Source organism: Alnus glutinosa, chromosome 4, assembly GCF_958979055.1.
Source record: "Alnus glutinosa chromosome 4, dhAlnGlut1.1, whole genome shotgun sequence".
In the NCBI taxonomy this organism is placed as follows: Eukaryota; Viridiplantae; Streptophyta; class Magnoliopsida; order Fagales; family Betulaceae; genus Alnus; species Alnus glutinosa.
The window spans coordinates 35,351,835-35,367,038 of record NC_084889.1 but is presented as its reverse complement, the minus strand read 5'-3'; the positions used below and the strand labels follow the sequence as shown (position 1 = coordinate 35,367,038).

Genomic DNA, 15,204 nt, shown 5'->3' with positions numbered 1-15,204 from the left:
TCTCCTACTCCGCGCCAACCCCAACCATCTAAAATGCGGTGGTCGGATTTGGTGGTTACCACCACCAAATTGAAAAGACCTAATAATTGCTACCACCAAATTCGTGCCATTTGGTGGCTTTGAAGCTGGTGGAGCTACTATATGGGTGTACACACGGGTTGTCCTTAACTACCTGATAACCGTTAACCGTTAACCGCTAACCGCTAACTACATAATTATTTTTACAAACTGTTAGAAAAAACTACTAACTATTTATGGCGAGGTGATTAGTAATTTTAAGAGTAGTTAAAAATGGTTAATAACAGCTAACCATTTATCTTTTTATGTATATAATAATAATATACAAGACGATGCCGTTTTGATACGTTTGATATGGGATTTTCATTTTGAGTTTAATGAAATTAATCTTTATTCATAAAAAACATAATAATAATAATTTTGAGATTTGTTACATTTTGAAACCTTCTTAATTATTTTTTTTTAAAAAAAAAAAAGCTCAAAATCATCTAAAAGAGGCTCAAGGAAAATCCAAAACACCAAAATATGCCCAAAAGGCCAATTTCTAAAAACGGTTAATAGGTTATGCAGTGCGATTTTGACTTTCAATAAACACTAACCGGAGGTTATTTTAAAACCGCTAACAAACAAAGGCGAAACAGTTGCGGTTACAAAAATTCAATAACCACTTAAAGCGGTTGCATCCAATAACCAATAACTGCAACCATTTATACACCCTAGTAGTTAGGGTGAATGGAGAGACTAAAAAAAAAAAAAAAAAAATTAAAAAAAAAATTAAAAAAAAAAAAAAAAAAAAAAAAGGAGGGTGGGGGGGGGGAATTAGCTTACATAACGGTGCTACATTGCAATGTCATGTTAATAAATTTTGTTTGAGAGCTTCACATTGCAGTGCCACATCAGAGTGTGTAGAAAATCTAGAGTGTAAAATGAGAGTTTCTTTAGATTTTCCTAATTAATTTGATAAAAACTATTTGGGCTGGGGGCCTGGGGCCTGATTTACATAAAGTATAGGCCCTTTTTGGAATTTTCGTCCGTAAAGGGAATAATAAATATTTTTTAAAATTAATCTATTTTTTTGGTTTCCAAAAGCTTAAACATCAACAAAAGTATAGCTTAGAATACAAAGTCGAAGAACAAGGAATTAAACCAAAAGATTGATGAGAGGCTGCCCATCTAGTAGATAATTAAGTGTGCTTTTCTGCTGACTTTAAAAGCTTATTCCCCAGCAGGAAAAAGACCTATTTGCATCTTAATGCTAGTAGATCGATGAATTCAATAACTTAATAATTGTTTATAGAATGTGGTTTAGTAACAGTGAACACACTAAGAGGATCGATCCTCAAAACTGGCCTCTCGTTTAGAAGCTGGTAATCTAATTCATCCAAAAAAGGAAAAAAAATTGGTAATCTTAATTAATTAGTAGCTAGTGTTGCAAAAGTGAGTTTGAACTTTGAATTAATGCGTGACAGATGGTGATCCTCACTAATCGTGAATGCATTATATATGGAGTAAGATTATCATATATTTGACCATAAGTTTAGGTGGTGGAGAAAATGGCAAGCCCACTTTCACTATCTTCAACCTTCTCGATCTTTTACAGTGATCATTTCCATTTATATATATATATATATATATATATATATACAATATTATATTGCTTCATCGATCTCCAGCACGTACTCCTTAATATACTACAAACTCCAGTTACTTGATCGACGTCTCCCAATTCCTTTGCTTAAATATTCTTAATTTCTTTCGATCCCTTAGGACGGCCTTCTTGTATGTGCTAATGAGATCTCCAAATTTAGTGAAGATGGTTGGTGTAGTCTTACTGGCCGTGGAGATTATAGTACTTATTAGTGGTTATAGATTTGGAGCAAATGGTCTGAGCATGAACTATTACCTGAGTAGTTGCCCTCTTGCTGAACCGATTGTGACCAACACTGTTATCAGAGCTTTGATGGCCGACCCAACCCTTGCAGCCGCCCTTGTTAGATTGCATTTCCACGATTGCTTCGTACAGGTTCTCTCTCTCTCTCTCTCTCTCTCTCTCTCGCGTCAAAGACCCAAAAATACGAGCATATCCAGCAATAGTAGCTAAAATACCTTGTAAAAAAGTGAAATCAATGTAGATTTCTTTGTTTTCTTTCTTTCTTTTTGAGATTGAAAACATGATTCTAATGAAAAATGAATCATTTACTTCACGTGTCCTTCTCTTATCCTCCCACTTTTCAAAATCACTATTGAATTTTTGAGGTTATAATATCAATATTTTGTTGTTTTTGCTGAGTAGGGGTGTGATGGGTCAATTCTAATTGACTCAACAAAGGATAACACAGCAGAGAAGGACTCCCCTGCAAATCTGAGCTTACGAGGATATGAAGTTATCAACGCAGCAAAAAAGCAGCTTGAAAAACAGTGCCCCGGCGTAGTTTCTTGCTCTGATATTCTTGCAATGACTGCCAGAGATGCAGTGTATTTGGTAAGTATTAAAAAAAATAAAAATAAAGCTCTTTCTTCTTATTGCAATGATTGAGATATACTTGATAATTAATTGGAACAGGCTGGGGGTCCACTATATAGCATACAAAAGGGAAGAAAGGATGGTAGGAGGTCTAAAATAGAAGACACAGAGAACCTTCCCTCTCCCACCTTCAATGCCTCTCAGCTCATTATCAAGTTTCGGCAGCATGGTTTTAGTGCCGAAGAATTGGTGGCTCTTTCTGGTAAATAAATTTCCTTGTTCCTCAAGCCAAAATTATTGGAATCATTATTAATTTAGGGTTTAACATGTCAAAATATTTAATCAAGTTTCTTGTTCCTTGACCCAAAATCATTGATATACACGCACTTGAAAGCTTCTTGGTCTTAATTTTTGTGATCTTAGAAGGTGTTAATATTTTAACAATTATCCTCGTGCATGTAAGTGTTGGAAACATAATCCTTTCCATTTTAAGTAAAATGAAAAGAAATAATTTTGTAATTCATATTAAATTTCACAGCATGTAACGATGCATACGTGTGTTTACATTGTCATGTCATTTTAAACTTTTAAAAGATATGACATCATGTACACCGTTAAATGCTATAAAATCTAATCGGGATTGATAATGAAATGGAAAAGAATTATATTTCCACGTGTATGTTCAAACTCTCCCTCAATAAATAAAGCTCAACAAGTGAAATATTTAATTGAAATATAAAGTAAATTATTGAAACTGGGTTCAAAAAACTCTCCGGACCTTTACTATCATACTATGTTAAATTAAATCATCATTTATCTCTCATCTTAGTTTCCTTTGTTTTGATATGGAAAAAATAAATAATAAATAAAAGAAAAAAATGAATGAATTTAATCTTGAATTAATATTTTACCATTGGATTTGCATGTAGGGGCACATACACTAGGAGTGGCAACGTGCAGATCCTTCAAAAACCGATTGAGTGATGAGGATCCAACATTAGATGAAGACTTTGCTCAGACATTGTCGGAAACATGCAGTTCCGGCGACGATGCCGAGCTGCCCTTCGATGCGACGAGGAACAGCTTCGACAGTCTTTACTTCAACGCATTGCAAAGGAAAGCCGGGGTGCTCACTTCAGATCAAACGTTGTACGCCGACACAAGAACCAGAAACATTGTGAATGGCTTTGCGTCTAACCAACCCATGTTCTTCCGTCGTTTCCAATTGGCAATGGTCAAAATGGGAACCCTTGACGTTAAACAAGGTTCAAGAGGCGAAGTACGAAAAAATTGCCATAAAATTAACTGATCATCGATACTCTCTACCTATCAACTAAATTGTATCGATGCTGAATTGTGTTATATATTTGCTATATATATAACACTTAATAACGGTTTTCTACTCCGATATTGTCTCGATATGCCGGGATTCCCTGCAATTCGGATTGCGGCCAATTCGGGAGAGAGGGTTTTCAAATTGCAGCCAATACCGATCATTCAACAATAAGTCACCCTTGGTATGAAAATCAAGATCATTTATAATTATTTGTTTGAATTTGAGAGAATTCGTACAAATGATTGTGAGAGATCACTTATATGACCCACTTGATCAAATGGTCTCTTATAATCACTTGTATCTGAATTTGAAAAAATTCAGACAAATAATTATAAAAGATTGGAATCCAATGGGCCATAGCCACCTATGTGGGCCGATTGATTTTGGGGCCCAACCATATTCAGGTGGAGTTCCATCTACACAAGGGGCCAAGGGCGCCTCTCTCAGCCCATCTACAATACCAACATCAATGGCTTAATTAAGACACGTGGCCCCTCAAAAAAAAAATTAAGCTTTGCCTATAATGATATTCCAAAAGACTAGGGATCCTTTGGATTACATGCACGTCTAGTCTATTTAATTATGCGTTTAGAGTTCAAATTATGTCCCAATAATATACCTTTTATTTTGAATTAAATATTTTACATGTTGGACTTCACTTATTGATGAGAAGTTTTTTAACTCACGTGTGAGGCCGAAGTTTTAGAATATTAATTAAAGATTAAATTTTCTTTAAGTTTGAGTCTAGAAACCACACTTTTATCCTACCATTATCCCCCACCATGTTGACGTAACAATGATAATCAACCTTTAATTTTTTTTTTTAACATATAAATTAAGAGGTACAAATTCTAGTACACTAAAACCTAACATACTAAGGATGACTTATCATTGAATGATCGGGATTGAGTGCAATTAATTTATTGCCCAAATTGCAGCCTATTGCATGAGAGAGGGTTTCGGAAACAGATCATTTCCATTTCACTTGAAATGGAGAGGAGCCGGTTTTTACAATGAGCAAAATTGTCATTTCAATGTTTTGAACAATTTTTTCCCTTGTAAAACAAAGGATCGGCTCCTCCCTATTCCGAGGGTTCCAATGGCCTTCTCTCCCGAATTGGCTGCAATCCGATTGCAGGGGATCTAGGTCTATCGTTGCAATAAAGAACTAATTAAAACCCATTATTATGTATTATGTATATATATATATATAAGAGAGAATTCAGCATTGATACAATTGAGTTGATAGGACGAAATGAAAAGTATCAGTTAATTTGATGGCAATTTGTTCTTACTTCCCCTTTTAAACCCTCTTTAACATCAAGAGTTCCCATTTTGACCATCGCCCCTTGGAAATAAAAGAAGAACATGGCTTGGTTAAACGCAAAGCCATTCACAAAGCCTGCGGTTCTGGAGTCGGCAAACAGCGTTTGATCTGAAGCAAGCACCCCGGCTTTCCTTTGCAACGCGTTGAAGTAGAGATTGTCGAAGCTGTTCCTCGTCGCGTCGAACGGTTGCTGGGCATTATCGCCAGAACTGCACGTTTTCGACAATGTCTTTGCAAAACCTGCTTCTAACGTTGGATCCGCATCGCTCAATCGGGTTTTGAATGTCGCGCACGATGCCACTCCTAGTGTATGTGCCCCTACATTCAAATCCAATATTAATTATTTTAGACTGGTGATTTAATATATAGTATCATAGTATGGCAATTTTACTGTGTGAAAATGACTAGTAATTAATTAGGACGGTAAATGTCCGAGCACTCATCCAACTGCTCGGGTAAGTGGGTCTTATAGGGACTCTCTCAAATTTTCTGTTCAGGTTAATTATAGCAATCCGGACAAAATATTGTTGGAGATCCGTAGCCGATGAGCAGATGAGGTCTAAAGTTCTAACTCTATCTTAATAATTTACCTCACATTTTAATTAAATATTCAGCGTGTTAGGCCTCACTTATTGAAGATGAGTTTGAGCCAACACATAAAGGAAAGTTTTAGAATATTAATTAAATATTAAATTCTTCATTTCCTATAAATTTAAGCTTTTGAGAGATAAGTGGTGATTTAACATTCTAGATCACAAAAATGAGTAATACTAAAAACCACACTTTTATCTCACTATTTTATCCGCCCTATTGACGCATGTGGTCGTCTAAATCAGTCATTGATTTTTTATTTTTTATTTTTTTTAACAATGGTTGATTGTTATCCCATCATGGGGATGAGATAGTGATGTGATAAAATAACATTGCTACACAAAAATTAAGACTAGAAGCTTTCGAGTGCGTGTACATCATATATATATTAATTGTGACATGTTAACCCCTAACTTAATTAATAATGATTCCAATAATTTTGGCTAGCTTGAGGAAGAAGGAATTATAAAACTTGTTACATAATTACCTGAAAGAGCCACCATTTCTTGGGCACTAAAGCCATGCTGCCCAAACTTGGTAATGAGCTGAGAGGCATTGAGGTTGGGAGGGGGAAGGTTGATTGTGTCTTCTATTTTAGACCTCCTTCCATCCTTTCTTCCCTTTGGTATCTCATATACTGGACCCCCAGCCTGTTACAATTATCAATATCTCAATCATTGCAATAAGAAGAATATAATTTTTGGGGGAAAAATGTGACAAAATATTAACGCTATTCTTCATATTCATTTCATACCGGTGACGTAAGGTGTTTTAAATGGCTTTTTATATCAGTTACTTAAAAGTTCAAACATATTACGCTTGCTAGTATAAAATGAGTGTAATAAATGAATGCGAAGAATAACATTACTCAACAAAAACCAAAAAAAAAAAGATTCAGTTTGAAGATTTGGTCATACCCAAAATACTGCATCTCTGGCAGCCATTGCAAGGATATCAGAGCAAGAGACTACGCCAGGGCACTGTTTTTCAAGCTGCTCTTTTGCTGCATCGATAACTTCGTATCCTCGTAAGCTAAGATTTGCAGGAGAGTCTTTCTCTGCTGTGTTATTCTTTGTTGAGTCAATCAAAACCGACCCATCACATCCCTACTTGGCAGAAACAACAAAACATTCTAAAATCAACAAACTTTAACCGAATGTATACAATCCCAGAAAGCAAAAAGAAGAAAGAAAGAAAATAACCCAAGCTTAGAGCTTTCTAGCTAGGCTCTATGCATGCATGACTTGAAATTAAACCATAACACCATGCAAAGAACAAGATCTAGAGAGAGAGAGAGAGAGAGAGAGAGAGAGAGAAACCTCGACGAAGCAATCATGGAAATGCATTCTAACAAGGCCGGCCGCAAGGGTAGGGTCATCCTGCAAAGCTCTGTTAACAGTGTTCTTCACAATCGGGTCAGCAAAAGGGCAGCTCATCATGTAATAGTTCATACTCAGACCATTTGCTCCAAATCTATAGCCACTAAGTGCTATAATCTCCACCAGCAAGACTACACCAAGAAGATTGCCACCAACCATCTTGACTAAATTAGGAGATCTCGTGAGCATAAGAAGGCCTAATTAAGGGAAAGAAAGAAGCAAAGGAATTGGCCGGGAGAGATCAAGTAACGTACTGGAGTAGTTTGTAGTATATTAAGGAGTAGTGGAGAGCAAGCAGTGTATATATATATAAATGCAAATGATTGTAAAGAGTTGCCCCAAGAAATAGAATTGAAAAGGGAAAGGTCGATCGAAGATAGTGATGGTGGGCTTCTCATTTTCTCCACCCAAACTAAGATAATCTTACTATAATGCATGTAGGTTGAAACACATTCACGATTAGTGATGACTGTCAAATCTGTATTTGCCAAATCATGCATTAATTCAACCTCACGTCTGCAGACTGCAATAGTAAAGATTTGGAAAGCTTACAAAAAAGCCAGTTTTGACTATGGACAAAACACCTCGTCTTAGTGTGTTCAGTGTTGTACACCACATTCTATAAACAATTATGTCTGAAGATGAAATCAATGGAACTGTCGTTTAGTGTTAGAACAGTTTAATAACCCTTTTTCTTTTCTTTTCTTTTCTTTTTTTTAGTTAAGCTTGTGTACTAAGTGGTGATTTAACTTAGTATCATAGCCGAATTTTTGAGTTCGAATCTTGACTTCAAAGTTTATTTTCATTATCAATTAAAATATTCGGCGGGTGTGTTGTCTGATCTTACATATGAAGTGAAGTGTTAAAATATCAATTAAATAATTAAATTTATTATTTCTTTTTTTTTCACATTTCTCTATGGGACACAACAAAAAATACACCAAGTACTATTATAGCTTCTTAATTATTTCTCATTCTTCTTTTTTTTCTTTTCTCAAACAACTTGTTTCCCATATATAAACTCAGCTCATCTCCCAACTTGGGGCTCTTGCTCTATTCGTTCTGATTAGTTAGGGTTGACAATTTCTTTCTTTTTTCTTTTTTTGAGTAAGTCGTTGAAAAACTCACTTTGTGAGGGAAATTACTAGATAAGATACGATTAAATTAGCACAAAAAGTGTTTAAGATTGTTCACTTCCCTTCCATTTGGATAAAGATTATGATTTGATGGCGTTGAAGTCAAATGGAAGCACTGTTGGTGGTGGGAAGTGCATGCAGCAGCAGCTGGCTCCCATTTTGAAAGGAAGATCCAACTTTTTTGGTGAAGTTAAAAGGCGTCGGTATTGCGCATGCATGAAGCTCCACACCATTTCTATGAGTGCTGTGTACACGGCATTTCTATTCACATGTGCTGTTGGTGTTGGTGGGGGTGGGGGTGGTGGTACCATTCCACAAGTGCTATGTGATAGCTGGACTCATTGTGCTAAGTACCATGTTCTTTTTCTTTCTTCTTCTCTTTTCTTTTCTTTTTTTCTTTTTTTTTTTTCATTTTTAGAGAGAGAGAGAGAGAGAGAGAGGGGAGGTGTAGGAGATCTACACTGGCATTATCTAAATTCTGAAGCTAATCCTTAGGATACTCATAATTCGATACATGCCAAAAGTTATGCCACTAGGGAAAATTTTATTGCGTGGCTGAAAGGTTTGTTTTACATGTGATGATTTCAAAAGGAATTATTAATACAGCTGGCACTCATTTATAGAAGAGTGCAAAACTAAAAGACCAAAGAAACTTAGACAAGTGCTCACAACTCCAACCTTAAGTCTTTTTTACTAAGATTTATAGCTTGTGTGACTTTTAAGAAACAAATATAACTACTTCTGTTTTTAACAATTAGTTCCACTATGCTTTCCACATTATTTGGCTAACTAGTTACTTGTTAGACATAACAACCCTCCATTTCAATTGACATTTTTTTTTTTCAAAAAACAAACACTAAACAATAAATTCGGTGTTTCACTAAGATTTTCACTAAGATTTTAGAGAAAAGTTCATATATCCAGGTACGGAGGGAGGGAAGGCTGACAGGGCCCCAAAATTTCCTAAAAAAAAAAAAAATTTAAAGGTGAAAAAAAAATTTAAAAATTAAAAAATATAAGGTAAAAATAAAAATAAAAATTTATTTGACCCCTAACAAAAAAAAAAATTCAGCCATTAGCCCTTGTTCATAAAAACTTCGTATATCCCTCTAAAAAAAGTTAGCCTAAGAATGATTTGTTGTTGTAGAATAGTATAAAAACATGAATTGACACGAAATAGCATCTACACTACCAAAAATATTAAATCTTTTACCATAAAATAAATTCTTGTTCCTAAGACTGAAGGGAGAGAGAGATAAGAGTTTAGATGGGACACGTGCCATAACAGGTGATGCAGCAATAAATAATTGCTCATTAGTTTTCCTAGCATTTCGGGTTTATTTCGTTTTCTCGTTTTGTTGGGAAATTCAGTCATTATTAGTAGAATATATACAAGACCAACAAAAGGAGGTAGGAATTAAGAAAACAATTGGACCGCCCCTACTGTAAAATACTTTTGGCCTGTTTTTTTATATACACATTTGTTTCGGCCCGAGGAAAACACCTAAAGGAAACTGTGAAAACCTTTACAAACATTCAAAACCTCAGCGAACATCAAAAGGAGTTGTCAAGCACTTTCCAAAGCAGCTGCTGCCACCGACATCGGTGACTGTCTCATCCTTGCAGTGCCCGGTGGCTTTGGCATTTCGATCGGAGCTCCTGCATCTGTGACAAACAAACTTGGCAGGGACTGATTCCGAGTCCTCGATACCAGAACACCGAGTGTGTCGCCACACGCCACAAGTATCGCAAGCCAACATTCTCTCCCCATCATCGTCCTTCGCCCCGCAGCAGCAATCCACTGTCCACCTCTCAACTCCCCTCTCCATTCTAAACCTACTCAGTCCATTACTCCCAACGCATATTCCACGCACTCGAACAGATTCAGTCGACCCTAACAAGAACTTGACCTGGGTGGTGTCATCTACACCGCCGTAGCCACATAGCTCTTCAGCTCGAAATCTACTAAACAACAGATACACCTCTTGAAAAGCTTTTGATGATTCGAGCTTGAGGTCAGATACGGTAGCATTCGGGGGCAGGATAATTAACTCGGGAGGTGGCTTTACGGCAGAATCTTCAGATTCATCTATGAGCTCCACCTCGCATGACAGGCATATTACAGACGAATTTGTGATTGACGAAACTATTTCAACCCTGTAGTCTTTCACAAAGTGCTTGCAGTCAAGGAGCTTCTCTGCTGAGCTGACTGCAAGATCCCTTGTTGCCTGATGGCCATTAATTACCATAGTTTGAGGATGGAGCAAGGATTCATACAAGTATCTGAGATCCCGCTCACGATTTTCTTCAGATGAGCAGTTAAAGACGGAAGAATCATTGCAAGCAGTCATTTCACCAATGGAACCACTCCCAGGCTCGAGTCTGTAAAAATAAAGGACAATGTGTATAAATCCAACCAAAGAGTATATAAATACACAGTAAAATGGGTAATAAACAGGTTATGAGGACCAAGAATGACAACTCACCTGTATTCAAGAGCACCTGAATCAGGATTGCATCGAGCTTTTATTACCATCCCTTCTGCTGCCAATTTCCCTTCAAGTTTCCCAAGGCAGTAATCGATAACCTCCGGAGGACCCACCTTGTATACGGCACCTCTAAGAGATCGACAACTTACCCAATTAGAACCCGAAACTGCAAGAAGAACTCTAAGCAAGGCTGCTTCCACCCGTTCAATGTTGCTCCCAGTACAAGAACTCAAGACCACTGAAGTGCAAGCTTGGCGCTTCTTGCAGGTGACATCATCAACCCTTGACGAAGACTTGTGAGCATCATGGATCAAACTCATCAAAAATCGAAAGAGATCTCTTATATTTACAAGTTCACGCTCCGACAAGGACTGGTAATGTGAGATAATAGCCTGCAGGCGGGTTTGGGGTTCCAGTTTCTGGGAGAGGAAGATGGATAACGGAAGGCTAGAGAGGGTTTCAACAGCCATTTTGTAGGCATCAAAAGTGAGGGCAAAGCTACCAGCACCAAATTCATAACCCCAGACACCGTACCATGGATGGCCTTCGGTGATGGCATGAAGCAGCCGGTACTCCAACCCATACTTTTTTGACACATCCATCACACTCACTTTTCTGTTAATGTGTAGACAAGTGAATAATGAATTAACAAATTAAAATTGAACTTTATATCATGACTATAATTAAAATAATTCATATGGGACTAAGGCCATCAATCAGGGAATGCATCAGGAAAAGGGGGGCCAAAAAGGAAAGAAACATCAAGTATGAAATGATAGAGAACATAGACATCAACTGTCAATCTCAGAGAAAATTAGTAGCTCAAATAGTCCTTGATTTGAAAAGAAAGCATAATCACAAGATCATTAACATATCATGAGACCAATGAAAACCTTGACAGGTATAGCACCAAGATACAACTGCATTAATAGTCTTTGGTCTCCAGTAAACAATATTAAATAGATTACAAAACTAACCACCAAAGCCAAAAAATAAAAAATCAGATTCTTTGCATTTTTTTCATCCGACTACTTTAAAGAAGTAGCCTGTGCTATCTAATCCTAATACATCTTCCACTTAAAAGTTTACAAAACAGACCATTTCACTGAACTCTAGACAATATTGGCATGTGGTGGGGAAGTGGACTTTTGGGGAGGAAAGGAAAAAAAAAATATGGAGGATTTGAAACTAATTTGTTCATACACAACAGAAACACTTCAACTACCATACAAACAAGATGTAATTAAAATAAAAAATCCTAACCTGACACCAAGTATTTTACAAAGGCGATCCCAGAAGTCCATGATATGATATCCAGAAACAACCCTCGAGCCCCCTTCCCTACCATTAATCCTAAGAAGGTGGCCATAACCATTTGAATGGACTACACCATGTAAAAGATGAGTTGTGTTCTCCAATTGGTTAAACACCCAATCTTCAACATCATCTGTACTTGTCACATGGTTGCATGACTTGCACCTGAAATAAAGAACACATCAAATAAGAAAAAATCATGGACACAAAAAATCATATCATCATTTTCAAACTAATTAGAGGTAGCAAAATGATGCAATTCTGTATAAAACCAGTTTAACAGCTATGAAATCAATCCCAGAGATCTCAAAAGCTATAAGATTCACATTGTCCATACAAGAACAAACTATGAAAACTATTTTAGTGCTGATGATATCCTTTATGAAATTTTCTTGTAAATGAAACATTTTAATAACACCTCAGATATGTAAATGAAAATATGAAAGAGACTAAATAAAAACATATAGGGTCAGTTCCAAAAGCATCTAAAACCCATTGAAAAACCTATTGCATCATTGCTCAGAGAGTCTCATGCAATCATGCATAAGACGCATGCATATCCAGAATAAATACATATGCCATCATTATAATCACACATATCTGACACCATTTCACTTCAGATATCGATGTCGCAAAGAGTACAATAGAAATAAAAAGTAATCCCACACGAGAGTTACACTTAGAATGTACATAAACAAAGGCAGATGAGGAAAGAATTTAAGGCCCTCACTTGGATTCTGACAAGTGCAAGACATCTCCGCAGCACATGCATGGCTTGTGATAACCACCAATGGAATTACCATCAGCTTTGATGATAAAATGAAAACGTTTCCCACATACTGGATGGCCACTCCAACCTGAGAATTGAAAAGAAAATAAAAGATCAAAACTGTTGTAACAAAAATTTGGAAGCCACATCTTAGCAATGTCCCAGCTCAAAAATCAGAGTGGAACACTCCACTTAATGTCACAGATTTTTGTTATACCTAACATTCACCAGAAAATTTCATATACTGCACAGTCTGAGTTTATCTAATTTCAGTAATTGCAGCAATATTGTTCATTGTTTCTTAACATTTGTTAGCAACCACCTAATGCCAAATGATCCAAGCTCGCAATACAAATCTAAGGTGCAATCCAACAACAAAGGTTGTATTTTTTTTCATAAAGTTTATTAAAAAAAAAAAAAACAACCACCACCACCACCTCAACAACAAAATTGTCAAACTGCCAATTTCCTCCAAAACTCATAATATATTCGATTAATTCGAAAAACTTCAGTCAGCAAAGCTTATAAATTTCATACTAAAAATAATAAACAACGAAATTAAACAAAATTTTCAGGTGACTCCAACCAAAATTCACGCGGAATTTAGTGAAAACATACAAAAAGTTTTGGTGAGTGAACAGTACTCACCAACCATAGTGAGCACTGTTCACTCACCAAATCAATAAAATGCTATAAAAAAAATTCTCTCTTTCTTTTTTTTGTTCTTATTTCTTTCTCATGCGTCATAAAACTTCCATTTTGAAAAAATTATTTAAATAGAATCATTTTGAAAAAAATTATTTAAATAAACATAAAGAAAAATAATTTTTAATTATTTTAGCTAATAAAATTTTACGAGGCTACGAAGAATGGTCTAATAGAACATGCGTTAAAACACTAGTCAAGCGTGAACTAGAATAGACAGCTTTAGAGTAATAGCCGTCCTCTTTTTTTAAAAAAAAAAGTCAAATAATAATAGCTGTCACGCAATAGCGAAAGCAGTCTGTCCCATCATATGCTTGGACAAGCTGGTCCGTATGCGTGCCACGTGTAAATAAATAGCAAAAGCCGATGTCTTTTTCAACCATAGGCCCCACCCTTCAGTGTCTTATCGTGTCAGCTGGACCCACAAAGCAATGAAAGCATAGTAATGTACCATAAGAAAAAAAATCCATCTCATACCCTCTCGCGTTTCAATCGCGAGAATATGATGTCCAAATTCTCCTCTATCATTATTCTTCTTATTTTTCTCTCTTTTTCTTCTAGCCTCTAGGCATTCATCTTTCATTAGTCGCTCAATCGTAAGTTAATTTTTTTATTTTTTTTTTTGTGAAAAAGCAATCGTAAGTTAATTAATATAAAGTCTATGATCACGATATTTTCCGACGAAATCAAAGCGAGTTCGAGATATTCAAACAAGAGAGATAATCGGTCAACAACTCAGTGAGTCGACTCACCAACCACTCGGCACTGATCGCAGTAAACGGATCTGGATCTCGTCACGTCCTCTTCGACGATGTCGAGGCAGACCACCGCAGGGAGCGAATCGGGACCATCCGTCAGATCTCCCACCCGGAACAGCATCTGCCACGTCAGCAGGTGCGGAAACAGCGACGAGGGAGGCGGGAGCAGCGCGTTCCTCGTCAGAAACTCCTTCACGCGCGTCCTGAAGGGTCCGCCAGGGAATCTGTTATCGCCGTCCACCGACGACGAAGGAAACGTCAGGAAATCGTGCAGATCCGCCGTCACGCGCCTCTTCATCCGCTTCAGAGGCCTCCCGTTCTCCACCATAGCTGTAATACCAAGCGCGTAATCGGATTCCGAGGCGCGTGTGACAGATCTGGCCGCAAAAAGGTATGTAATCTAGCCGGAAGAGGCTTGGAAGGTTCTAGATCAAGATCTGAAAACGGTCAATCGAACGGCTGAGATTGAAGGATGAGAGAAGTGGTTGATTCTAGAGAAAGGGAGGGGGGGGCAGAGAGAGAGAGAGACAGAGAGAGACAGAGAGGGAGCGAAGAACGTGTTGTTTGGTTTAGGGTTTTCTGGGTGTGTTTGGATTCTAAGATTTCATCACCATCCAATTAGTTCTATTTATTTATTTAGGTATTTTCTCGATGCTTTTCTTTTAATTTATGTTCGTACTTTTAGAAATAATAAAAATCTTTTATTTCTGGGAATTCGAGAGAAAGGAACGAGTCGGTTTGGCGCAGAGAGAGAGAGAGATAAAGAAGGAGATTGGTTTTTTAAGGATTCGAAATCTTAGATAGTTAAGCGTGTTTACTGCTTCCCGAGGGTATAAAAGGGCTTGTGAATCAACAGAATTACGGGATTACCCTTCTTTGTCCTTATTATGCTAATTCGCGGTATTTCTAATTACGCTC

The 15,204-nt window shown here is 36.9% G+C and overlaps 3 protein-coding genes across 3 annotated transcripts; 1 reads left to right on the top strand and 2 right to left on the bottom strand.

The window, feature by feature from the left end:
* Positions 1–1,709: 1,709 nt before the first annotated feature.
* On the top strand, positions 1,710–3,884 carry LOC133867134 (peroxidase 47-like). Its single transcript, XM_062303825.1, has 4 exons — positions 1,710–2,041; positions 2,312–2,500; positions 2,582–2,744; positions 3,412–3,884. The coding sequence occupies exons 1-4, from the start codon at positions 1,808–1,810 to the stop codon at positions 3,789–3,791; spliced, it is 966 nt and encodes a 321-aa protein (XP_062159809.1). The 5' UTR covers positions 1,710–1,807; the 3' UTR covers positions 3,792–3,884.
* A 1,162-nt stretch (positions 3,885–5,046) lies between these two features.
* On the bottom strand, positions 5,047–7,403 carry LOC133865233 (peroxidase 47-like). The gene is made up of 4 exons (XM_062301598.1): positions 7,056–7,403; positions 6,654–6,842; positions 6,224–6,386; positions 5,047–5,463 (listed from the first exon to the last, which is right to left on the bottom strand). Exons 1-4 carry the CDS (start codon positions 7,302–7,304, stop codon positions 5,084–5,086), a joined length of 981 nt encoding a protein of 326 aa, XP_062157582.1. The 5' UTR covers positions 7,305–7,403; the 3' UTR covers positions 5,047–5,083.
* A 2,110-nt stretch (positions 7,404–9,513) lies between these two features.
* On the bottom strand, positions 9,514–15,062 carry LOC133865724 (PHD finger protein At1g33420-like). Its single transcript, XM_062302171.1, has 5 exons — positions 14,281–15,062; positions 12,785–12,911; positions 12,004–12,219; positions 10,738–11,355; positions 9,514–10,633 (listed from the first exon to the last, which is right to left on the bottom strand). The coding sequence occupies exons 1-5, from the start codon at positions 14,612–14,614 to the stop codon at positions 9,796–9,798; spliced, it is 2,133 nt and encodes a 710-aa protein (XP_062158155.1). The 5' UTR covers positions 14,615–15,062; the 3' UTR covers positions 9,514–9,795.
* Between the last annotated feature and the right edge of the window lie 142 nt (positions 15,063–15,204).

Excerpts from the sequence above, each read along its gene's own strand:
- LOC133867134 (XM_062303825.1), top strand. The coding sequence starts at position 1,808 with ATGAGATCTCCAAATTTAGTGAAGATGGTTGGTGTAGTCTTACTGGCC. Across the intron at positions 2,042-2,311 it reads TCCACGATTGCTTCGTACAG|GGGTGTGATGGGTCAATTCT; the intron begins GTTCTCTCTCTC and ends TTTGCTGAGTAG. Across the intron at positions 2,745-3,411 it reads AGAATTGGTGGCTCTTTCTG|GGGCACATACACTAGGAGTG; the intron begins GTAAATAAATTT and ends ATTTGCATGTAG.
- LOC133865233 (XM_062301598.1), bottom strand. The coding sequence starts at position 7,304 with ATGCTCACGAGATCTCCTAATTTAGTCAAGATGGTTGGTGGCAATCTT. Across the intron at positions 6,843-7,055 it reads TCCATGATTGCTTCGTCGAG|GGATGTGATGGGTCGGTTTT; the intron begins GTTTCTCTCTCT and ends TCTGCCAAGTAG. Across the intron at positions 5,464-6,223 it reads AGAAATGGTGGCTCTTTCAG|GGGCACATACACTAGGAGTG; the intron begins GTAATTATGTAA and ends ATTTGAATGTAG.
- LOC133865724 (XM_062302171.1), bottom strand. The coding sequence starts at position 14,614 with ATGGTGGAGAACGGGAGGCCTCTGAAGCGGATGAAGAGGCGCGTGACG. Across the intron at positions 12,912-14,280 it reads CGATCAGTGCCGAGTGGTTG|GTTGGAGTGGCCATCCAGTA; the intron begins GTGAGTCGACTC and ends TTCAATTCTCAG. Across the intron at positions 11,356-12,003 it reads TGTAAAATACTTGGTGTCAG|AAAAGTGAGTGTGATGGATG; the intron begins GTTAGGATTTTT and ends ACACATTAACAG.